General features: G+C 43.9%; 1 protein-coding gene across 2 annotated transcripts; it reads left to right on the forward strand.

Annotated features, from left to right (window-relative positions):
* Positions 1 to 956: 956 nt before the first annotated feature.
* LOC310709409 (Krueppel-like factor 15) lies at positions 957 to 25,973 on the forward strand. 2 transcript variants are annotated; one of them, XR_014527501.1, is made up of 4 exons: positions 1,035 to 1,153; positions 14,244 to 15,277; positions 19,684 to 21,661; positions 21,873 to 25,973. XR_014527501.1 is itself a non-coding variant. In XM_083509047.1 (3 exons), the coding sequence occupies exons 2-3, from the start codon at positions 14,340 to 14,342 to the stop codon at positions 19,862 to 19,864; spliced, it is 1,119 nt and encodes a 372-aa protein (XP_083365173.1). In that variant the 5' UTR covers positions 957 to 1,153; positions 14,244 to 14,339; the 3' UTR covers positions 19,865 to 25,973. The 2 variants fall into 2 exon arrangements, 1 of the variants encoding a protein (XP_083365173.1); XM_083509047.1 differs by having other exon boundaries at positions 957 to 1,153; positions 19,684 to 25,973.
* The last annotated feature ends 201 nt before the right edge of the window (positions 25,974 to 26,174 follow it).

Raw genomic sequence — 26,174 nt, forward strand, 5'->3', positions numbered from 1 at the left:
CCCTGACTTCGCCTGTCATTTAATAAATGCTTAAGACATACATCCAGCATGCCTAGTTTTCTCCCCATTTTTCCAACTGCACACTGAGAAAGCCTTGCCTTAAATTGATGATCTGATATGCAATAGCAATAGCAATAGCAATAGCATATGGTATGTTCGAAGTTCTCAAAATTAATGGAAGTGAACAGCACCAATAAACATGAGACCAATTTATGGCACCATGCTGTGCTGTGTATATTGTACACCACACTACTAGTGATACAATGCTGAACTACTTTGAGGTTTTCTTGTTTGGTTTCTACAATCAAGAGGAATATAAATTTAATGAAATACATATGATGTGCAGATCATATACAGTAATAAACTGCAGATGATCTTCCCACCATCTAAGTATAACATTTCATTCATTAGTTTTTAAAAATATTGTTAATGTTTAACTTACATTGGACATATTTTTTGGAAACACATGCACCCCTGATCTTCACATACCTAGGTCTGGGGAGGCACACACACCTGGTTGAGAAATACAGATATAACTAAATTGAAGAATATATTGCCTTGATTCAGAAGGTTTGCATGCTATCAGACTTCATTCTCTGATGGGATTTCAGCATAGCTGAGCAAGGGAAGGACTTCCCCCAATGAAACCCATACCGACAGCTCTTGCATATGTGTCCACAGATGTGTTCCTTAATTAATGCCAAGTTGTGTGACCCAACAGCTGCACAACTTTTAATTACGGCATTATAAGCTTAAAAGCAGTTCAAATAAGCCAAATAAGCTCGGTCTCAGGCCTCAAGATGGACAGCTTATCGCATTTTGAAGTAAATGACCTAATACACAATCAGGTGACGTTGTGTGTGCGCACACATGCGCGCATTAAGTCCAATTAGCTACCTGCTCCCCTTTCTGCAGCCACGCGCCGCCGGGCCGTGTTCTCCACGAGCGGCCGCCACGTGGTTCCCCGGGACGCAGGCGAGCCCCTGCGACGGCCTGCCCAATGGGGCAGCTAGGATGGAGCCAAGCCTTCGAGGGGGCGGCGCCCTTAGCTCCAGCTGGCACTTTCCCCGCGTCATGTGAGCGGCAAGAGCGCTAGAGGCAGACCGAGCGCCAGCAGGGAAAGGAGCGCGACATCGCTGGCAGCTGGGCGATGGTAAGGGCGAGCGGAGCAGCCGAGCCGGTGCGGGGGTGCAAGATAAGCGGCCCGCCCCCCGGATACGGCCCGTGAAAAGGGATGGGGTCGCAGGGGTGCGCGCGCGCCTGGAGCGAGCCAGCGGCGGAGTTCTGTCCCCGAGTTAGAGACCTGGTGGGGAAGGGGCACTAAGTGTCGGGATCGCTGGGGCGCGCGCGACTTGCCCCATACTGTTCAGCGCACGCGCCCTTTCCCAAGCTAAGAAGTTTGATCACAACTGGCTAAGTGGCGGGGATGGAAATTTGGGCTCACCTGCCCGGCTAATCGAGGTCTGTGATGTGTTTGTTGATGAATGTGATAAAAGACGTTGCCCAATCGCTCCCACTGAAATCTTACGAGTTCAGGAGGCGCATCTTCCTGTAGATTTATTCTCATTTTTATCCGCCCTTCTTGAGTTTATTTGGAGCCCGGGGGGAAAGGCGGGGGGTGGAATCTCGCGCGCCAAGTTAACTTCGGGCTTGCTGTTGAGTCCCATGACCTTCGGAGGGAAATCTGGACGACGAGCGGATTTTCCAGCCGATCTTCGCCCTGCGAAAGCGCTACTCCAGAAATGCAGACTATGCGCGTCGCTCCCTCCCCGCTGACAGATGTAATCGGGTTTTAAGTGCGGGAATCCGGCCAAGCACGCTCAACTTCTAGGGCAAGGGAGACGTGTTGCAATCGCGTGGAGCGAAAAAAAGTCTGCCTGGCGGACTCGAGAAACTCGACGCGCTCGTCCCTCAACAAACAGTGGCAACGGGGCGGGATGCGGCCTTGCGCCGCCCTATGGGAAGCGCGAGGACCCCTTGATTGACGGCAAGCCTGCCCCCTGCTGCTTGATTGGAGGGCGGGAGTCCAGGTTGCCCTGAATGGGGAGGGCAGAAGGGGAGTGTGCTGTCGTCACCTCTCCGTAGGGCAAGTCGCATGAGCTCGGCGCTGCCAAGAGCGCTGCCCGATTGCAGCGGGTGGTCTGCGCCGGGCAAACGCATGATTTCCGACTGAGCAGGGTGCGCGTGGCCTGCGCGGTTCCTATTTATGCCCTTAAGGATCTGATCGGGACAAATAGGTAGACGAGAAGCTCGGCCCCGCCTTCTCCATTCCCCAAGTCCGGTGGTTGCTGGAGTGAGAGACACTTTTCATAGGGTTTCTACCTCCCCCACCCCGTGTTTAACCATTGCCCAGGCCAGAGGCATATCTAGACGCTGGCGAAACCTGCCTCCATTGGGGGTGCAGGGCAAGGGCAGGGTGCAAACAACCACCTCTCTCGAAATCTCTCAGCAGTCAGAGGATCCAACTGAGGTGCAGAGGCCCCCCATAAAATATGGGGAAAAGGCTGCCCTTCTCTTTTTTTTTTCAGATATATTTTTTATTGAAAGTTTTCTTAATATCTTCAAAGAATCAATTTCCACATCACATAGTTACACTTATTGGACCTCCCTCAATTCCTCTAGTAGTCTTCCATAGTTGTTCCTCTACCTACGCATTCCTTAATTATGATATTACCTTTAGATACATTTTCCTATCTTCATTTTCTTTCTTGCAATATTCCTTATTTTTTCACAAAGCTTCTTTAAAACACACTAGCGTTGTATGATCCTCACATACAGTTTTCAAATATTCTCTAAATTTTACCCAGTCCTCCAGGAACTTATGGTCTCTTTGAAATCTGATTTTCCCGGTTAATTTGTCCAATTCTGCGTAATCTGTTAATTTTGCTCTCCATTCTTCCAAAGTCGGTGTTTCTTCGTTTTTCCATCTCTGAGCCAATAGGGTTCTCGCAGCTGTTATTGCATATTGAAAAAGCTTTTTATCCCTCTTATTTATTTCATTTCTAGTTACTCCCAGTAAAAAAGTCTCTGGTCTCTTTACAAAGTTATACTTCAATATTTTCTTTAACTCAATATATATTGTTTCCCAGAACCCCTTCACCCTTTTACATTCCCACCACATGTGCATAAATGTGCCCTCCTTCTCCTTACACCTCCAACATTTGTTACAAACTTTATACATTTTAGCAAGCCTAGCCGGTGTCATATACCATCTGTACACCATCTTCATAGTGTTTTCTTTCAACGTTATACATGCCGTGAATTTCAAATTTTCAGTCCATATTTTTTGCCACTCCTCCAGTTCTATACTATATCCCAAGTCCCTGGCCCAATGGATCATTACCTCTTTCACCTCTTCATCCATTGTTTGCCATTCCAATAGGATTTTATACATTTTGGATATTATCTTACAGTCATTATTAATAATTTCTAATTGGAATCTCGATTCTTTTTCATTGTATCTTCTTTCTTTGACCTCCTTATTAAACATGTCCCTTATCTGAAGGTATTGCAACCAGTCATATACTTGTTCTTTTACTTGCTCATATGGTTTTATTTTCCATTTATCCCCTTCTTTCATGACCAAGTCATCATATGTAATCCAATTACTCCTCATATTAATTTTCTTAATTGCTATGGTCTCTAGTGGAGATAACCAGTGTGGCACTCCCCTTTCCAATATATTTTTATATCTGTCCCAAACTTCAATTAAAGATTTCCGGAAGATATGATTTTCAAACGATTTGTGGCCTTTTTTCTTTTCTCTCCATAGATAAACATGCCACCCGAATCGATTATCGAATCCCTCCAAGTCCAACAATTTTGTGTCTTTTAATCTTATCCATTCTTTTACCCAGCAAAGACATGATGCCTCATAGTATAACTTCAAGTCTGGCAGGGCAAAACCTCCTCTTTCCTTTACATCCGTTAACAGTTTATATTTAATTCTTGGTTTTTTGCCCTGCCAGATATATCTTGATATCATTCTTTGCCATTCCTTAAAGATCTTAACTCCTCTTAATACTGGGATCATCTGAAACAAAAATATCATCTTTGGCAACACGTTCATCTTGATCATTGCTATCCTGCCCCAAAAGGATAATTTTAACCTTCCCCATCTCTCCAAATCTTTCTTAATTCCGTGCCATACCGGTACATAATTATTTTGGAATAGGTCAATATTTTTAGTTGTTAACCATATGCCCAAGTATTTAACCTTTTTAACAATTTCAATACCTATTTGTTGTTGTAGCACCTCTATCATTGTTTGATCGATATTTTTTGTCAAAATTTTTGTCTTCCCCCTATTCAATATGAAGCCAGCCACCTCACCAAATTTTTCAATTTCCTCTAAGACTTCAGTTGCATTGTTCATCGGTTCCTCCACCATTATAACCAAATCGTCCGCAAAAGCTCTCACCTTGTATTCATTTTTTCCTATTGTCACCCCCTTTATCTTTTTATTTTCTCTGATCGAATTCAGGAGGATCTCCAAAACCATAATAAATAGCAATGGCGAGAGCGGGCAGCCCTGCCTAGTTCCTTTTGATATTTTAATTTCTTCTGTTGTTACGTTATTTACTATCAGCTTTGCCCTTTGTTCTGTATATATTGCCTTAATTCCATTAAAAAACTCATTCCCCATCTCCATATATTCCATATTTTTTAACATAAAGTCCCATGATATATTGTCGAATGCCTTTTCGGCATCTACAAACATTAACATAGCTCTTCTCTCATTACTCGCTGTCAGGTACTCCAAAATGTTTATTATATTCCTCACGTTGTCTCTTATCTGTCTTCGCGGAAGGAAACCCGTTTGGTCTTCATGGATAATTTCTTGCAACACTTTTTTTAATCTCTTTGCTATTATTCCTGCGAAAATTTTATAGTCAGTATTAAGCAGAGAGATTGGCCTATAATTCTTTACTTGTGTTAAATCCGCACCTTCTTTCGGAATAAAAGTTATATATGCTTCCTTCCAGGTCTCTGGAATATCTCTTTCTTTTAATATATTATTCATTGTTTCTTTCAACGGTGTTACCAAAATTGTTTTCAGTTCTTTATAGTACCTTGCTGTAAAACCATCTGGTCCTGGGGCCTTCCCATTTTTCAATTCTGATATAACCACCTTAATTTCTTCTTCTTCTATCGGGGCATTCAATCTATCTCTTGCCTCTGTCGGAATCTTTTGCACCTTTTTCTCTTTTAGGTATCTCTCTATTTTCCTTATATTGTTCTTCTCTTTTTTCCTATACAATTGGCTGTAGAAGTCCAAAAATCCTTTCCTAATACCTTTAGGGTTGGTAATCTCTTCTTCCTTCATTCTAATTTTGCTTATTGTACTTTGCTCTTTTCTCTTCTTGATCTGCCAGGCTAACCATTTTCCTGATTTATTCGCAAATTCGAAGTTCTTTTGTCTTATTCTTTTAATGTTCCATTCCACCTCCTTATTTATTATCATAGCAAATTGGGTTTGCAAGGCCTTAATGCTTTGTTTGATTTTCATATTATTGGGTTTTTTAATTAACTTTTGCTCGTATTCCATAATTTGTTTTAGAATTCCTTTCTTTTCTTTCTCTCTATTCTTTCTTTTAATTGAATTTTGTTGTATATAAAGTCCACGCATCACTGCCTTGCTTGCATCCCACACTATATTCATTTTTGTCCCTTTATTACAGTTGTCCACAAAGTATTCCTTCATTTTCTTCTGTGCCTGTTGTACAAATTTTTGATCATCGAAAAGGTAATCGTTCATCTTCCATCTATACGTTCGTTCTTCAAAACTTTTAATCTCTAACTTAATCGGATTATGGTCTGAAATTACTCTTGGTTCTATTTCTACCTGGAGGGTTCTTAAAGTCAGCTCGTTCGACATCCAAATTTGATCGATTCTCGACAACGATTGGTTTGGTTCTGAATAATATGTGTATTGTTTTTCCAATGGGTGTTTTAACCTCCAAATATCTATTAAGTTGCAGTTTTTAATCATTTCGAAAAATGATTTGGGTAGTTTACCTTCTTTTGAACCACTCTCTCTCAGTCTATCCATGTCGATTGAAACTACCCCATTCATATCTCCCATCATAATTATTTTTTGGTCCACATATTCCATTAATCTTTCCTCCAAGTTTTTGTAAAAATCAGTTTTATTTCCATTAGGGGCATAGATTCCGACAATTATTATTTTTTCACCTTGCCAATTAATTTGAACAGCAATAATTCTCCCTTCTTCATCCTTGAAGATTTGGTGAGCTTCTATGTTATTTTTGATATACAAAATTACTCCTCTTTTCTTCCCTTTATCCGAAGATATAAATTCGTTTCCAAGTCTTTTATTTATCAAAATTCTCCTGTGCCTTTTTGCTACATGCGTTTCTTGCAAACAGATGATATCTAAGTTTTTTTTCTTTAAGAATTGTTCCACTTTATTCCTTTTTTTCCTTTCATTTAGTCCATTTATATTCCAGTTCCATAATTTTAATGCCATTTTATTCTCCATTGACAAAAGTATTTTTTTCTCAGCTTAAATTCCTTATAATCTCTCCTCTTCCTCCTCTCCCTCCTCCTCCCCCTCCTCCCCCTCCTCCTCCTCCAGCCCCTCCTCAACCTTCCTCCTCTCCCCCGCGTCTTTCAGACCCTTTACCTCTACCCCTCCTACTGCTCCCCTGACCTCTTCTTCCTCTTCCGTTAACAACTCTTTATATTTTCTTTGGAATTTCCCTATTTCTTCTGGGCTAGTTAATTTGTGCCTCTTATTTTTATAAGTAAATGAGATTCCCTCTGGGAATTCCCATTTAAATTCTATATTGTTCTTTTTGAGAATTTGCGCCTGTGGCTTGTAGGGATCTCTCCGTTTCAACAGTCTAATTGGTATATCTTTGAAAACAATTATGTAACTACCATCAACATATAATCTTTTTTCTCTGTTTTTTTGAAGTACCAAATTCCTCATATCTCTATCCTTAAAAGTTATAAGACAGTCCCCTGGGAATTTCTTCGCCTTGGTCGTCTTCACTTTTAGTCTAAAGGCATTTTGTATAGTACTCGCCACCTCCTCAGCTTGTAACCCCAGCCATTGTGCCAATTCTATTGTTAGTTTTTGTCTAATATTTTCACCTTGGTTTTCTGGTATCCCCCTCAACCTTAAGTTTACTTCCCGTTGCCGGAGTTCACCCATGGAGATCGCATCCCACATTTCCTCTTGTATCTTATTGGTTTCCAAGAGTCCTATCCTAAATTTGTCATCTTCCCGTTTTAAGTCCTTCATTTCCAATTTTGTCCTTTTCATCCCTTCTTCTAGCACATGGGTTCTTTTGGATACCTCTTTGATCTGCCCCTTCAGCTCATTCACTGTTTCATCTATTTTTTTATCCATTTTCCCAATTTTAGCGTCTACCTGTTCTATTTTTGTTTCCAGATTTTTTTCACTTTGCCTGATCTCTGCGAACATCTTTAATATTTCCGATCTGAAATCTGTCTCTTGTTTAGATCCCTTTCTTTCTACTGGTGTCCCCCCATTCCCGCCTTTCTTTGGTACATGAGACATTTTGTATAAGTATAACTTAATACACTGGCTGAGTAAAATAATAAACCTATTTGCAGTATCCTAATTGCCCTTTCTCAGTCAGGGCGTAACCATCAGTTTAACAGTATTTAACAGGAGTCCTATTGGTTCTTTCAAGTCCACTAAAGTTCCATGCACTCAGTTCTGTTAGGTTTGTGGTTGGTTATGTAATGGAGTGTATTAAATAGTCTTGGTTATGGTTGGGTAGGGGTCTGATGTTCACTTCTTAATGCCACCACTTAGGCTAGTCCACCAAGTAGGGTATTCCAACAAACAGGAAGAGAGGCCCAGGGGATAACCGTGAGAAAGGAAAAAGAAAAAAGAAGAAAAATATAGTTTATCGACCTCCCAAAGTCTTCAAATATTTTAACTAATAAGTAGACAACTCTCCCAACAGCTCCAGACAGCTTTACCAATGCTAGGGGATGGTGAACTGTACTCCAGCAAGTAGACAACTCTCAGTTCTTCCTGCCCTCAAACGGGCTAATCCTCATAAAGCTGTTTATTCCATAAGTTGTTTTCTTTTTTTTAAAAAAAAGCCGTTTCTTATTCTTCTTGCCCTCAATTGGGCTAAATCCCAACCGCGAAGAAGATAACAAAAGCTTCAAACCATCCACAAAATATATATAAAAAGACAAAAGAAAAGGGGCAGGAGGGGAAACAGGTTGTAGTTTCTCCCCCGTCCACCAGAGGTCTAATACCTGACGAATGAGGAGGGAGCCAGGAAAAGAGAGCGCGAAAAAGGGGAGGAGGGAGGGAAAAGAAAACTATCCAGCTTCTCTTTTAATTTTGCTCACAAAAAGCAGTAGCGTATATCAAGTTTCTGAACTTAGCTAAAGTTTTTTAAGATTAATTAAACATAGGCTCTCGGAGGTGTAAGTTGGCACTTAAGAAAGAGTGCCTTCTTCTTCCTCTCTTCCAAAAGCAATTCAAAAAGTTTGTAATGGAGCCCAAACCTTACAAAATGGAATCTCCAGCTGCGCAGAATTTCAAAAAGAAAGATAGGTTTGGTTTCGCCTCTTTCCCCCTTCACCGGGAGGGCTAAAGGGTAGCCAAAAGTAACGAAAAGTTATCTCTTTGTTCCCCTTCCAAGTTCCTCTTCTATTGGTTATTTAGTATCCTCCCATGCAAACAAAGAAAGTTGGAAAGGAGAAAAGAACTTTAACCGCCAGCGTCACTCACATTTCTCTCCGCTTTGTCTAGCTCCTTGCGTTTGTAACGACTCCAGATAAGAGTTGAGCCCTTTTTTTCACTGCCTTTTTTTTTCGAGCCTTTCCTTTTATAATGTCCAAATTATTTATCTTCTTGTCGGGCTCGAGTTTCTTTTTTTTGAGAATCCAGCCCTTCTCATGCAGGCTCGGGGCTTCGCTTTCCCGGAGACAGCTATGGCTTCCCTCGCCCGCTTCTCCCCCCCGCCGTACTCTTCGCTCCGAAACCGAAGTTACCGGAGTTACCTGACGGCCGAGAGGTCCGCGTTTGGGCTCTGCGGGAACCTGTGTGTCTGAACACCCTCCAGACACTTTTCAGGGGACCACGGCGCCCTGTGGAACCCCTATTTTCTCCGAAAAGCTCAGGATCCTCCGCGAGGAAGAGATCCCCGCCCGTACTAGAGTCGCGCTGAACCGGAAGTCCCATCAAAGGCTGCCCTTCTCATGCAGCTAGCCAATAAACCAGGACAATGGTTGGTAAGGGCGAGCGGAGCAGCCGAGCCGGTGCGGGGGTGCAAGATAAGCGGCCCGCCCCCCGGATATGGCCCGTGAAAAGGGATGGGGTCGCAGGGGTGCGCGCGCGCCTGGAGCGAGCCAGCGGCGGAGTTCTGTCCCCGAGTTAGAGACCTGGTGGGGAAGGGGCACTAAGTGTCGGGATCGCTGGGGCGCGCGCGACTTGCCCCATACTGTTCAGCGCACGCGCCCTTTCCCAAGCTAAGAAGTTTGATCACAACTGGCTAAGTGGCGGGGATGGAAATTTGGGCTCACCTGCCCGGCTAATCGAGGTCTGTGATGTGTTTGTTGATGAATGTGATAAAAGACGTTGCCCAATCGCTCCCACTGAAATCTTACGAGTTCAGGAGGCGCATCTTCCTGTAGATTTATTCTCATTTTTATCCGCCCTTCTTGAGTTTATTTGGAGCCCGGGGGGAAAGGCGGGGGGTGGAATCTCGCGCGCCAAGTTAACTTCGGGCTTGCTGTTGAGTCCCATGACCTTCGGAGGGAAATCTGGACGACGAGCGGATTTTCCAGCCGATCTTCGCCCTGCGAAAGCGCTACTCCAGAAATGCAGACTATGCGCGTCGCTCCCTCCCCGCTGACAGATGTAATCGGGTTTTAAGTGCGGGAATCCGGCCAAGCACGCTCAACTTCTAGGGCAAGGGAGACGTGTTGCAATCGCGTGGAGCGAAAAAAAGTCTGCCTGGCGGACTCGAGAAACTCGACGCGCTCGTCCCTCAACAAACAGTGGCAACGGGGCGGGATGCGGCCTTGCGCCGCCCTATGGGAAGCGCGAGGACCCCTTGATTGACGGCAAGCCTGCCCCCTGCTGCTTGATTGGAGGGCGGGAGTCCAGGTTGCCCTGAATGGGGAGGGCAGAAGGGGAGTGTGCCGTCGTCACCTCTCCGTAGGGCAAGTCGCATGAGCTCGGCGCTGCCAAGAGCGCTGCCCGATTGCAGCGGGTGGTCTGCGCCGGGCAAACGCATGATTTCCGACTGAGCAGGGTGCGCGTGGCCTGCGCGGTTCCTATTTATGCCCTTAAGGATCTGATCGGGACAAATAGGTAGACGAGAAGCTCGGCCCCGCCTTCTCCATTCCCCAAGTCCGGTGGTTGCTGGAGTGAGAGACACTTTTCATAGGGTTTCTACCTCCCCCACCCCGTGTTTAACCATTGCCCAGGCCAGAGGCATATCTAGACGCTGGCGAAACCTGCCTCCATTGGGGGTGCAGGGCAAGGGCAGGGTGCAAACAACCACCTCTCTCGAAATCTCTCAGCAGTCAGAGGATCCAACTGAGGTGCAGAGGCCCCCCATAAAATATGGGGAAAAGGCTGCCCTTCTCATGCAGCTAGCCAATAAACCAGGACAGCAAGAGTGATCGCTGCGCGGTGATCCCACTTGCTGTCCTGGCTTCTGCCTTAGCCACGCAGCCTCTTCTGGGCAGGGGGAGCCTTCATCCCGCTGCCCTGAAGAGGCTTCGCGCAGCTATCCCAGAAGCCAGATCCCTTTTGCTGTTCTGGTTTCTGGGATTCAGAATATTTTTTTTCTTGTTTTCCTCCTCCAAAAACTAGGTGCGTCTTATGGTCTGGTGCGTCTTACAGAGTGAAAAATATGTTCCTATCCTACTTGTCCCCTCAAAGGAGCCCAGGGTGGCAGACACTAAAGTGGAACAATTATGCAAGTAAAATAATAAACATAAGTAAAACATTTAAAAACATTGCAAGAATTTTAACATGCAAAGCGATGTGCTCTACCACTGAGCTGTGGTTATTCTCCTAAATGGAATGTGGAAAAACCCCAAAACTTAAAAACTGAGGTCATATTGTAGTGATCTTGGTTATAGCTCTCCATTCCTTTATGTGCCTTATGCAACAGAGATAACCACGGAATTGGGAAGCTACAGAACTTTTGGCCTTGAGTGCTTGGTACAGTGAGCTGTGGCAAATAGCTATGGCAGAAAAATTGACCAACAGCTTAAATTAGCTAAAGGCAGGGATAAGATATTTGATCTTGTATATAGTGCGGTGTAATTTTATCACATTCACAAATCAGTGACATATGCAGAAACATTTATCAAAGATGTTCATCAGATTACTAAAGTATGAACTGTAATATTATGATGAAGTATACAGAAAATCTTCAGGTTGCTAGAGGATCTTAGATATATGCTTACATACACGTTAGAGGAAAAATATGATAGAGACATGACAGTAATTAAAATATGTAACTGGCTATTTTGTTTTTCAGTGTTTAGTTTGGTAAGTTGGGAATAAAAAAATAATAATTTATGTTTGTTGACAAAAATAGGCAAAGCACACCTTAACTCTGCTCACAAAACTTTACTTATACCTGTATCTAAACCCAGTTCACACATCCAGTTTTCACTTGACTGTTTGTTCTTGGGAATGCACACAAACATCCAAAATAATTGTACACAACTTTGTCTATATAGGCAAAGGCCATTACAGTGCCAAAATAATTGTGTGCCCCATTAAAGATAAAGTGAGGATGCTTTAAAACACAGGTGAGATTTTAAAAATGGATTGTAGCAAAATTCCCACAAATACAAAATGTACCTTTCCTGCCTACTAAAAATAAAGTGGGACTGAGCCTTGACAGTGTTAATTTTCTTTACCACCTGCCAGAACATTAATACGCGAAAAGCCCTAACAAACACCTTTTTAAGGAAAAAAGGAAGGAAGGAAGAGGCATGTAATTACAAACAGGAAACATTTTGTCAGTGAAAAATGAATGGTTTCGACTGAAAACTGGCCTGTATAAAACTAATGGTCAGGTCTCTAGCTCTTACTATTTCTTTGTTGTGGATTTGTAGGGGAAACACACATGGAATGATCAAGATTCAACAACCTCTGGACTTAATTTTAATCAAAGCCTGCTACCAAACACTCCTAGAGGGAGGGGAAACTAAGAATGTGGCTGGTTCCTCCCATTCTGTCCTTTGTAAACACCTGGAGTAGGTGTTGATCTAGTGTGGGAGCAAGACAAGAGGCACTTCCAATCTTGTGAATGGGGTTATGAAATGCATTGAGCAACATCAGGTCTTTGACCCTGTGTTGCTGCTGGCAGACCTTGAAATACTTTAAATGCTGCTCCCTTAAAGGCTGGGTGTGTTTATTGAAGAATGCTTCCCCAATCTCCAGCAGGGCTTTCAGCAATATGAGAAGATAGCAGTGGCAAAGAGCAGCATGGACAAAGCTGAAGGAATTTCATGCCTTCACACTCTCAGAGGCTGTGGGTTCTCTTGATCCAGTCTGGGTTACCTCCTCCCCACTTTGGCTATGTTGTTGGCACCTTGCTAATACAGCAAACTACCTTGCTGATGTAGTCCAAAGGAAAGCAGAGCAGTATGTTTGGCACCAGCTGGGCTGCAGGAGTTACCAGAGGGCATCATCCAACCATTGTAGGGACTTCACTCCCGATTTGTGTAGGGTTTACTCCTTAGCCCTTTCTTCTCTCAAAGATATCCTGCAAGGCAGTGGAGGTTTGGGTGAGAGTTTTCCTTCTCCTAGATGGAAACCTCCTTCCCATGTTGACCATCTGCCTCTCACTCCCCTCTGCAGCACGTGCAGAACCTGCCTTCCTGACAGTTGAATGGACAGCTCTCATCCATTTAGTCCCCTGGAGCCTGTCTTCTCATGTAGGGGAAGTCCCTGACACATCAAGGGTTTGAGACCCATCGGCTACCCACACCTGGTTTAGACAGCCAGCTGAAACCACTTCCTGGGGTGGAGCCACTGTCACATGCTGCCAGCTTTCAGGAGCCCAGGTGAATGCTGAGTGCAGGGTGGGGACCAAAGATGGAGAAACTGCCCAAGAAGGAGCAAACGTACGCCCCACCAGATTTTACAATCCTTCCCTAACATCCCATGCACCCCTTTGGCTATGTACACATCATATGTTTAAAGCCCAAGAATCCTGGGAACTGCAATATGTTAAGAAACTACATCTCCCAGGATGAACTACAGCTCCCAGTGGGGAAACTGCAGCTCCCAGGATGATTTGCTGAAAGCCATCTGCCTTAAACATATAGGGTGTACCCAGTGCTTTTTTTCCTAAAAAAAATGTTTTGGGGTACTCTCACTTCCGTCTGAGACTTCGGAAACACCAGGAAAGGAAAGGAAGCTGCCAAGGGTGGTAAGAATGGAACTGACAATTAACCATGCTAGAGAAGAAACTAAAAATTTAATTTTTTGAAGTTTCTTCTCCTGTTAGATTCACAAAATGTTTAGGGGTATGAGTACCCCTGCATACCCCCAGAGAAAAGCACTGTGTACCAATACGAGCCCATTAAAACTAATATTGATGTAAGTGTGAACAGAGACATGGAACAGAATCTGAGGTAACCATAGTTTTTTTTTTGAAATGCTTTTCACATTGACCCTTTCTAACTTTGGGTGTAATTGAGAAACCACTAATGGGACAAATGTGATTTTTCCTAGGCAAACCTGTCTATCATTACCACATAGTTTTGTAATCCATAGTATGACCTGTTTGAGGTTAACCAATATTTCTTTTGATTCGGTTATCAGATGCAGGCCTTATTTTGTTTCAAAGAACTACATTCTTGCTTTCAAGTAGGAAAGAGCCCTGGCAGATAAGCCTTGAGTTGGACCCCATTAAAGAAATTGCCTCTGTTCTTCAGTCTGTTAAACCCTTAGGGCACATCCTTCCAGATGGTTCTGAATGAGTGCATTCAATGCACTGTGTTGGCTAGAGTTCAAACAATGGGTGGATTCTCAAACAGATTCTTGTAAATTTGAATTTGTATTATCTTTTTTTTCCAAAATAAGGATTTTAAAAGGGGGAGGAGAAGTGGTTTTGTTTTGTTTTTAATACTGAATCTGTTTATAGTAGTAAATCAAAGTAGTATATAGATCCCTTCAGGTGTTCTGTATTCCCTGTATTACTATTTTTAAATTAAGGAACCTCCTTGTGGTTGTCTTCCTGCAGGTGGATCTATAACCAATATTCATAATTTTCAGCTCGTTGGCATAATATATTATATACAGCTATCAATACATCTTTTTATGAGGAGGCGGCAAACCAATGGTCTCAGTAAATCATAGCAAACTGGTGTCTGCTTCAAGTCAGCTGACTGCTTCAGCTCCCATTCAGTTAGCCAACGCTTCAGTTGCTCTCAAGCATGAGATGCCACCGTTGAATTTGCTGCAGGATTGCAGCGGAGAGCAGGCTTCTAACCCATCAGCTATCTCCAACTTAATCTGCACATCAGAGACGGGTGTTTCGCAGTCCAAGGTAAAGAAGGATGGGGAGAAACCACAGACCACTATCTACGAAGCCTACCTCAGACTTCCTGATTTTTGCCCGGAACTCTCCAGGGACTTTAGCCCTACACTGGAGGAGATTGAGGAGTTCCTGAATGAGAAAATGGCAATTCTCAAAGATGAGCTGAATGACAAGCAGCAGGCAGGAGGACAGCTTAAGAAAAAGTCTGAGATCAGCTTGGGTAGCCCCGGGGAACAGTCTGTTCCTGTAGCTGTTCCGGATGAAGGCCTTTCCTGCTCTGCTCAGTCAGGAGTGGTGGTTTCTGGTGGTACAGGCATCCTAGGGACTGCAGGGACTGTCCCAGTTGTCCTTCAGATCCAGCCCAACCAAGCGAGTGAAGGCAACTCGCCAACCCAGAGCCCTGTTGGTGGTATTAGGGTGGCTCAGTTGGTCATCAGAATGCAAGGGCAGAGCCTGACTGTTCTTCCCCAGGTCATCCAAAGCCCTTCAACAGGCACAGAACAAAAATATGTACGGATAGCCCCTTTGCCTGTGACGCTGAGGCCTGGAGTTCTTGGAAGCGTGAAGAATGTGGAGGCCAAGGCCCCCAAAGCCTTCCCTCCTGTCATCCGAGTCCACAAGTGCACACATCCCGGTTGCACAAAGATGTACACTAAGAGTTCTCACCTCAAGGCACACTTCCGACGCCATACTGGAGAAAAGCCTTACACCTGTACTTGGCCCAACTGTGGCTGGAGGTAAGTGTGTGGCAATAAAAAAACGGCCTGGTTATTTGATTATTTTTTTGAAAGTTGACAGTTGACTTCGTTGCTCAATGAAAGCTTTGTGGGATCAGATAGGCTCACTTACGGTAACTACTAGAATAAACTAGTACTTCCAGCCAACAGTGCAATCGTGTATATTTCTCAGGCACCAGTCTCATTGTTTTCAGCGAGGCCTACTACCAAATCCTGTAGAAGTGTGTTTAGGACTGCAAGGTTATGTATTGGTTGAGAAATAATTTAAAATGTATTGCCTGAACTGAAGTATACATGCGTCCTGGACACAACCCACTAGACATTTCTCTATAAGCTCTGCTGAAATGGATTGGAGCTGTTCAAGAACATTGGTGATGATCATTGGTGCTTTTTAATATTACCATCTGTGTCTTTTTTAAGGAAACAACTCCAATGAAAACAAACAAATCTCATATTTGGTCAACAGTGAATGAATCTTTCACTGATGGGATTCAATTAGAAATTGTTATTTTTCCATCCCTGGTCAGATAATGATTGATACATACACAGCACTGTTGCCATATTTTATTCTTTTATTTCCTCAGCAAGGTTTCTGTTCCTCCTTTGACTGCCAGGCAGCGCACAAATGATAATGCTAGGCTTCATTAGGAGAGGAATTGAAAATAAAACTGCCGATACCATAATGCCGTTATACATATCTATGGTACAACTGCATTTGGAATACTGTTCCATATGGTTCTGGTGGCCTCTCCTTGAACAGGACATTGTAGAGCTGGTAAAGGTTCAGAAAAGGGCAACCAAAACTGGTCAAGGGGGCGGAGCAACTTATCTATGAGGAAAGGTTGCAGAATATGGAACCACAGAAAAAAAAGTGAGTAAAGGTGATGTAATAGACATTCATAAAATGATGCATGTCGTGGAGAAAGTGGCTCGAGAAAAGTTTTTCTTCTTTTCTCCTAACACTGGAGCTTGTGGACCTCCAATAAAACTGAATGTTGGCACTGAATGTTCGTGTGTTGCATTTTTGCTAATCTTGCAACTGTTCAAGGGCATAGGACCTCTTCCCTGATGGGAGAGAAAAATAAAAGGGTCCTTGCACTAGCCTCCCCATGCACTATAATTGTGCAACCCACCATTCTTTTTCAACAGCTTTGTGAATAATTTCACCTTAATCGTTCTGCATTTCCCAGAATTAATTCCATGAGTAGATTAGCTGCAGTTTACAGACTTCTGTGACCTGCTGGGGTGTAGCTGATAGTCCAGGTACAAGCTCAAGACAGTCATGTGGCAAGGAGTTCCTTCTTTTAATAGGTTCCTTTTTTCTGATCCTTCCCATACATATGATGTACTGAAGTCGCAAAGTCTTCTGGGATTGCATTTGTGTCTGCCCATGCTGCCCCTTGTACCTTTTCCTCAAGCAGATGGTTTTGTTTAAAACTTAAAAGCCTCCAGCTGTCATGGCATTGGTGGCAGGGACTTTCCAAATGTGGAGAGGCTGCTCCTAGGGAACCTGCAGCTGCCAGACTTTGCAGGGGCTTTGCAGCCATTGCTCAGGGCATCTTGTGACAAGAGGAGCTCAGTAAAATATCGATATTGTTTCCAAAATACGGAGGGCATGTGCAGTTTCCAAGCTTACCAAACAGGGGAGAAGGGCAGGGACTGGAACAGGCCCCCAGGCAAGGGTTGCACATATTTGCTCCTGAAATCCCTGACAACATATAGGGTTGAATTTGCTGTTTCCTTGAGAATCATTCTCAAGGGGGTCCTGTGTGATCTTGGCTGATCTGCTTCCTTCCAGCTTCTTTGGCTGTAATGACCTGAGACTTTGGAATGTATTCCTGCTTAACTGCAGAAAGTGAAGTCAGGGGGGCTTCTTTCTCCCCCTTGTAGCTCTGGTAAATGTATTAGGAATCTGTTTGATCTCTGCAGTGCTCTATAAAACCAAACTTCTCCGCTACATTAGATATGAGCTGCAAATGGAGGAGGAGTCAGTGAGCATAACAAGCTTCTGACTCCACATTCTTTTGTGGACATTATGGATGGGCCCATCTAATGACTCTACCATATGTCTGGGTCACTGAGAATGCAGTTTTTAGTTCTTTGCTGCAGCATGTATGCGTCTCCTATATCAGCGATGGGGAACCTGTGGCTCTGCATATGTTACTGGACTACAACTCCTAATAGGCTCAGCTACAATGGTGGATGGTAGGGATGATGGGAGTTGTAGTCCAGCAACATCTGGAGGGCTGTTATAGGTTAGCCACCCCGGCATCTCCACCCCCATTGTTCAGCCCAGGCACTGAGGTCCAGCTCTGAGGGCCTCCTGGCAGTTCCCTCACTGTGAGAAGTGAGGTTACAGTGAACCAGGCAGAGGGCCTTCTCGGTTGTGGCACCTGCCCTGTGAAATGCCCTCCCTTCAGATCTGAAGGCAGCCCTGTTTAGGGAAGTTTTTAATGTTTGATGTTTTATTGTGTTTTTAATATTCTGTTGGGAGCCACCCAGAGTGGCTGGGGAAACCCAGCCAGGTGGTTGGGGTATAAATAAATTATTATTTTATTTTATTTTTATTAAATAAGTTTTCAGTAGCGCAGTGGGTTAGAGTAGATCTCATAACTGCCACTGAGTAGATTACCCAATATCATCCAGGGAATCTGAAAAAGCAGATGATCCAACTGGATTCCTTCTTTCTAGGGTTGGTGACTGTGAGATCTCCTTTGTAATTATATATTTGCCTTTACAAGGTGCAGAAAGTTATGAAAGGGCAGTGTACCAGTTGGGATTTCTGAACTGCTTTTAAAGGCTGCACATGTACTGGCATATTTGAAACATATAACCTGTATGCATATGTGCCCTGAAGATCTGTTGCCAATTGCCAAACTCAGTGGCATGCAGTCATGGGTGAGATGGAAACATACCATTTCAAATACAAGAATGTATGTTGTATGTACGTGTACAAAATCTTTAATATGTGACATATTCATTGAAAGCGTTTTATTCTGCTCTTCATCCAAAAAAGACTTCTAGAAAGAAAAGGGATTGGGAGAGAAGATGTGGGGGGGGGGGAATGGGATGATTTCAGGCACTATTTCCTAGTTACAGATTTCTAATCATCCTTAGTCACGAGCTATTTCTCACGATCTGAAGTTGCAGGGGTTCTTGTCTGCCCATAAGTCTTTTTGAGATTAGAAAAAGAGACAAAGTTATTCCCTTACATTTCCCCACTCAATGGCACCACTTTGGTTCAATCAGGGCCCCTTGACAATTAAAAAAATAATAAAAAAATTGTCCAGGGTTGTTTCTGATGTGACTCTGAGTGGGTTGTCAGTGAGATCATGTCTGGTCTGTTCCTGAATTATTATGTAACATTGGACAAGTTGTGCTTCCTTCTTCGTCTTTGTTTTCCTCACTCCAAACAGAGAGACAGTATTTCACAGAAGCTTGATGACTTTGTTAATATTTGTCAAGGTCTTTGAGTTCCTTTGTTGGAAGGCACTCCTTGAACTTGTTTTAAGGCTTACTGCTCTTGTCGAAGGCTGATTTTCTTCTACATCATGTCAGCCTTGGTTCATACGTGAAAAGAAATGAAGGAACCAATAAGGGGTGGGAAGGAGAGAGACAGACAGAATGTCAGTGGTACACAAGAATAAAGGGTCAAGAATGGGCAATTAAACCTCTGTCTTTGTGCACCTTTGAGAGGTTATATTTTATTTATTATCACCTTTATATCCCAGCAAGGAGCTCAAGGTGACATACATAGTTCTCCCTGACCCCTGCCTGTCCTCAAAGCAACCTTGTGAGTTTGGTTAAGCTGAGGGACTGTGGCTGGCCCAAGCTCACCCAGTCAGCTTTATGACTGAATGGGAATTTTGAACCCTGGGCTCCCAAGTCCTAGTCATCTCACTCTACTACATTATCCTTTTCACCTGAGATGGTAAATCTGTGACCCTTCACAAGCTGTTGGGACTATAGCTGCCATCAACCTTGATCATTGGCCATGCTGGCTGGGGCTGCTGGGAGTGGAAGATGAACAACATCTGAAGGACCATCAGGTTGTGCCATCCCTGCCCTGCCTGAACCCAAGAGTGGTTCATGACCTATAGTCCCAATGCACCAGAAGCCAATGAATTGCACCTGCCTGTTTCCAAGTGGCAAAGATTCATGTCTAGAGAAGCTGCTTTCTAGCATCTTGCGGTTTCAAAATGTGAGTAGGGTCCATGTTTTCTATTTCTGAAATAGACACTATATTCTTGAGAGTCACACTAGAGCAGCATCTGCTAGACAAATCTGCTTTATATCCCAGAATCCTCTCTTGTAGTTTGCTTTGACTGTGTGAGAAGCCATTTGGTGAGAACAACCTCCTTGGTTCACACAACTGTGCAGTAAACATCTCTTCTTCTGTCTGGTAGGTTTTCCCGCTCGGATGAGCTCTCTCGCCACAAGCGCTCCCATTCTGGACTCAAGCCTTACCAGTGCCAAGTGTGTGAGAAGAAATTTGCCCGCAGTGACCACTTATCCAAACACATGAAGATCCACAAAGGGTCATTCAGTTTGGGAATCCAGACAGCTCAAGGTTGTGGTCATAGCTGACTCTGCTTTTGCTGCCTTGCCAAGAAAATAGTTCCTGCTCAAGTGAGATGACAAATGCAAATATAAAAGACGGCTTTGTTTGTAAGAGAGGAAAGGAATTGACTTGTGTAGAGTCTCTTGGAAAGACCAAAGCCTACTTCTACCTGAACATGCCTTTCAATCAGGACCTGCCTCCAAACAGGTCCCTGATACTTGTGAAGTCTTGTAAAACTTGTAATTAAGTTTGTGGGAAATATGTGACAATAAAGGATGTTGGGGTGGGCAGGGTGAGATTCACTGTTTAGATCTGAATTTTAGAATATGGACTGTTTAGGCCAAGGATGGAAGAACCTTTGGGCTTGTAGATTGTGTTGGGCTACAGCTTCCGTTATTTCTGACCATTGGCCATGCTCGGTGAGATTGATGGGAGGTGGAATCCAACAACATCTGGAAGGCCACAGGTTCTCCACCTGTGGTTTAGGCATTTCTAATGCTTTTTCCTGTGGTGTACACATAGAACAGTATTTGAATGGGAGGGTGTGGGTTCTTTTGCATTTCTTTCTGAGTTAGCATCCTGCTTGATCACTCAGCCACTGATTCTGAAACTATAACCAATGCAATGAAATTACAGGTGAAATATTCACTAAAATGGCAAATCTCAAAGTTCAGAGCTTGAATATCAGTACCAGGAAATCATATTTTCCCAAGTCTTTATTTTCAGACTATACCTCTCTAAAGCCAAATTGGTTTCATGGCATTCAGTGTAATTTGTGTGATGCGTAATGGTTTGTCTTTAGGAAAATGAATTGCATTATGGATTACTGTGAGTTGTTATTCTATAGCCCCAATTTAAATGTTTATTCTGTGAGCTGTACACTGCTTGTGCCTGAGAATGGGACTTGGGGTCCAAGACCTAACCTGTACACATGTTAATCCATGGTGGGAAATGTCATCTGATTTGTCTCTGAAATAAGACAAACAAGAGTGTCCTGAGTCTGCCCCAGACTGTAAAGCAGAAATGAGGAACCTCCAGATTGCTGGACTACAGCTCCCATTATCCCTAGCCATTAGTCATGCTAGCTGGGGCTGATGGGAGTTGAAGTGCAATAAAAGCCAGAGGGCCACAGATTCCCCATCCTTGCTATGAAGTTTGGTGGTACAGCCTTAAGTATTGCACACATTGCCTATGGTTACAATTCTATGCCACTTTGTTGAAAGTGAGCCCCACTGAATACAATGGACTTGTTTCTGAGAAGACATTTATAGCATTGCACTGTAAATGCCTCACATGCCTTTTGTTTGAACTTATTTTGAGCATTGTTAATCCACCAGAGCTGTCATTATGGTTTGTTTTGCTTTTATTATTCAGGTTGCTTAACTTACCTTGCACCCATGGAATTCAGGGCTGGTTAGAGAGAGAGAGAGTGATTGATGCAAGTCCCAACACAGTCAGTCTCATGACTGGGTGGGGATTTAACACAGGTCTACCATGGCATTTCTGTGCGCTGCTCTGGTTTACCAGAAGCGGCTTAGTCATGCTGGCCACATGACCCGGAAGCTGTACGCCGGCTCCCTCAGCCAATAAAGCGAGATGAGCGCTGCAACCCCAGAGTCGTCCGCAACTGGACTTAATAGTCAGGGGTCCCTTTACCTTTACCAGGTTCCCTGTGGTAGCCATTATGACAACTTCCACCTGATGATTTGTTTCTTTAGTTAAAACGACGAAGAGTTGTGCAGCACCTTAAAGCAGGAGTGGGCAAGCTGCAGTGCTCCACTTGCTGGGCTCCCAACTCTCATCAGTCCCAGCCAGCATACTCAGTGGCCAGGGGTGGTAACTGCTAGCCATGATGGGTACATTCTACCCCCACTATTGGACGCAGTATTACCTATGAATGCCGGCTGCTGGGAATCACAAGGTGGAGGGTTGCTGTTGTGTACGGGCCATGCTTGTGGGCTTCCCACAGGCATCTGGTTAGCCACTGTGAGAACTGGATGCTGGACTAGACGGACCTTTGGACTGACCCAGCAGGGCTTTTCTTATGTCGTTGTTATGCATAAGGTTGCAGGTTCAATCCCTGGCATCTCCTGGTAGGGGAGGAGACCCCAGAGAGCCACAGATAGTGTAGACATTTCTGAGCTAAGTGGACTCATAGCCTCACCCTGTATAAAATAGCTTCCAATGCTCATGTGTCTTGAACCTATGTGGCAAGATGCCTTGTTTGTTATGTGTCTCCACCCTGTTTTGATGCAATGGTTCTTGCCAGAAGTTGAGAACAATAGCTTACCAAGTGCAAGTCTAGTAGCCTGCTCTCAAACATGTTTACTTGGAAGTGTTTTGATTCTGCGATACATATGTTGAGTGTGCTTCTTGTTGTTACCTGCCTTGGTTATTCAAGCCTCCTTCCCCTGCGGGCACCTTCTTTTTCCCAGTCTGTGCCAGCCTGAGTGACTCATACACCACCTCTTTCTCTTTTCCTTGCTCCAGCTTCCTTATACATAAAAATAACTTTCCTTTCTCCAGCTTCATTATCTCACATTACGTTCTTTGGATCTGCACACACTATACCTTGAAAGCACATTCTAAGCACATTCTTTCTCTCAAAAAAATAAAATAAACGTAGGCACTGTAGTTTAAGGATTGCTGGGAATTCTAACTCTGAGAGAGGTCAACTACAGTGCCCAGAATTCTTTGAGGGAAAGAATGTGTTTTGAATGTGCTTTCAAGGTAGAGCATGTACTAATGTTCAGGCTCTGAACTGGGCTCTAAATGAACATCTAAAGAAGCTCTGTCACCATTATTCCTCCCACAGAATGAGCTTTTGTTGGCAATATCGACTTAGTCTAAAAGAATGTTTGAAAAGCACCTCCTACGGGAAACTGTGCTATGACAATTCTAGCTATTTAAAGCCCTGAAAAAGAACTTGTGCTCACAGGTGCAGAAATCCAGGATTCATGCCCAGCCATGCAGACAGATATATTTGCATATGTCACAGTAAAGAAAAACAAACTGAATCAGTCGTCATAGCTGACAGAGTTACTTGTCAACTGCTGCATTCCCTCTCGGAAAGGAAAATGAGTTTTGGCAATGTGTGTGATTCTTCCTCGCCCTCACTCTTTTCTTAGTTTTCATATAAATATCTCTTTTTAGGCATCCATCAGTCATCTGTGATAAAAGCCCTTTATCTCACATTGGCCTCAGATTAACTTCTTGGCTGTGTAAATAAAGTACATGTTCTAAAGGTCAATCAGAGGTTGCTGAAAGTTGAGAGAGTCCACAATCCATGGCAATACTGGAATCCCCATTTCCTTCCTTTTCATCCTAGCATGACACCATCGTGTCAATACTACCAGGGTCATTAACAGTTCACAGTTTCATAGGTTGATTGCCAATCACAGTGATTTTCTAAATTCAGTCCACAAGGAGGGTTGGCTGGAAAACAGACTGGACTATCAATTTAGGCAGATGGGTGGTTAGCTCAGGATAACAACCTTGGGCTAACAACCCTGAGATAGCAGGTACCATTGCCTGAATCAACCTATAGATGGGCTAACCCAAGTATCTTCAGATATAACATAAGTTCAATCAGGGGCAAGCAACACGCCCTCAGCCCAATTTCACTTTGGGAGACAAGGGGGGGGGAGGGGTTTACAGACAGAGAACATTGAATGAAAGAGGGAGAGAGGGGAGGGGAAGAGCCACAGAGGAAGGGTACTCCTTCCTACTTTTAACTCTAGCCCTACCCACTACCAACATTCAGCTGCCAATATGTTCTATGTTTGTTCATGACGCTTATAATTTGTCTTTCTTCCATCATGGAGCCCTAGGCAGTGTACATCTGGTTTCCAGGGAGGCACTCATTAAAGAACTCTGCTTTAACTTCATCAAGGTGCTGGCATGTTGTGATATTATCTTCACAGGAATACAACCCATTGCAGGGGAAAAAAGGTTCCTGGACCCTGATTTAAAGGGACAAAGAACTGTGATAAAACTGGCATGATGACCTTTTTTGGCGTTGGTGGGAGTGAATTCTTACTTTCTCAAAGAAGACTGCAAGTTGGGCTTCAAAGAAAGGAATGTCTGGCTGACAGCAATAGTTTTACAGGCAAGGGCAAGAGATGTGGTGCACGCTTGGCTATCTGTGTCAGACTTGTCAAGGCTGGAATTCTTGAGGTCTGTTTAAATTGCCTGGTTTTTTTTTTTTTTAATATTTACATTAATACATGTTGGATAGGGAGGACAGAGTATGGCTTCACACAGTAGCTGTAGCCTGCTCCTGTGTGAGAGACGTCTTGCACTTGGACTGCTACATGATGCAAGAGAGCTCTGAGTGTATTTATACAAGTGCTGGAGGAGGAGGCAATACAAAAACCTACCGCTGTGTGGTTTCCAGCTACCTACAATAAAGTATGGGTCAGCTATAAGCAATTTTGTCCGACAGAATTACTTGGAACTCACATGTCACAATTTTCCTCATATCCTCCACCATTTCATAGGGGAAAATAGGCCTAGACCTGTGAATATGTCTTTGGGTGGGCCCTGGGGTGTGACTTGGCATATAAAGGCAGCTCAGGAAGGTGTGGCACTGCAAATGTACCACAGGCAGAATACAAGGCAAGTGAGGCACATAATACACACATGCACTGTACTGTTGACTGTTTAGAACATGGGTAGGCAAACTAAGGTCTGCGGGCCGGATCAGGCCCAACTGTCTTCTGGATCCAGCCTGCAGACGGTCCAGGAATCACTGTGTGGATCGCCAGCACGCACATGCTTTCCCTCTACCTCACAAGGCGCTGCCTCCTCCCTCCCTCCTCCCGGCTTCTCCCCGCCCTGCCTAGAGGAGGAAGGAGACCTTGTGGGCTTTGTTGATGCCAGCAGCAGCAGCGCTCGAGCACCGCCATTTTAAGCAGCCCCTCTCTGGAGCCCTTTCGCATGCTACTCATCGTTCCTCCACTGCCACCGCCAGCCCCTGCTGCTCGCAAGACATAGGTAAGCAGCCACCGGGGCTCATGGTGCTCTTGCATCACCCCCCCCCCATATAGTCCGGCCCCCCACAAGGTCTGAGGGACAGTGGACTGGCCCCCTGCTGAAAAAGTTTGCTGACCCCTGGTTTAGAAGATATTGTCCCATTTTATATGCAGGATTGTACTTAAGTATTTATTTATTTAGCCCGCTTCACTGAATGACATGGGGCTACTTGGTTATCTGCGTGCTTTGATTCGGCCGTTTCCAGTCAGCGAAGCCAAAGCTAAATAAATAAATCCTTAAGCACAGCTTAAATGATACTAGTTGGACCCGTGTTAAAATTCCTATTCTGCTATGAACCTAATTCTGCGGCTGTGGGTCAGCCACTTTCTCTTCTTGTACGCTTGCCTCCTAGGGTGGTTGTGAGGATAAAATCACCATGCCTAGCACCCTCAATTCCTTGGAAGAAAGGTGGGATGCAAACATAGCAACATATAATTCAGGCTCTTTATGTGCTTGCACACTGGTGTTTGTAGCAGTAAAGTGTGAAGATGGCAAGCTTGTAAATGCACAATTGGCATGTACCAGGAGTCTAACCACAATTTTAACTTCCAGAGCATTCCCACTGCACGTATGCCGACACTGTGTGCCTTTCCTTTATAGTTTACGGTGTTTCCTGCAGCAAAAACTGGCACGCAGTGGCAGATGCTCTAGCGTGCGAAGCATGAAACAGCTCCAACAGCATGTAGCCTCATCTGAATTGTGTCTCATCTGACTTCATCTAGATTGCACCTAGAGGTTAAAGTGCTAAGCAAAGCAGCCCAGAGGAGAGTTCAAAAAAGTGGCTTTTCATGGCTGCATCTTGTGCCTTTTATCTTTATTGTGAGCAGGGTTACCAAATAATTGTGAAACAAGTTACTCTTTGCCTACTTTGTGCAATCTCTGTAACTCTTAGAATTTTCACTTTAGCTATTTGATAATTGGGCTGCCTTTATGGACACTTGTGCTATATAATCCAATATAGCAGAATCAATCTTTACCTTTCTAGTTTTACAGCAAGACACCCAATGTTCTCCCTCTACTCATCCTACCTCTGCCTTTGAGGAAGGCACATCATCATTTGTAAACCAATTAAATAAACTGAGAAAAATAAATCGAAAAACACCACAGGTTTCAGTGTTTTATTGCAGCCACAGACTTTGGCAAAGTGTCCACAGGGCAGCTTTTACTGCGGCAGGTGGGGGGCAAAGTTTGTTCAGAACATGAATTTTACTTTAGAAAGAGTATGTCCACCCATGCTCCTTTGTCTCTGAATCCTTGCCTTTTCCCTATTGAAAGTTATCTCCTGCTTGTTCTCTAACATCA

This window comes from Podarcis liolepis, assembly GCF_965112155.1.
Source record: "Podarcis liolepis genome assembly, chromosome: 6".
Classification (NCBI taxonomy): Eukaryota; Metazoa; Chordata; class Lepidosauria; order Squamata; family Lacertidae; genus Podarcis; species Podarcis liolepis.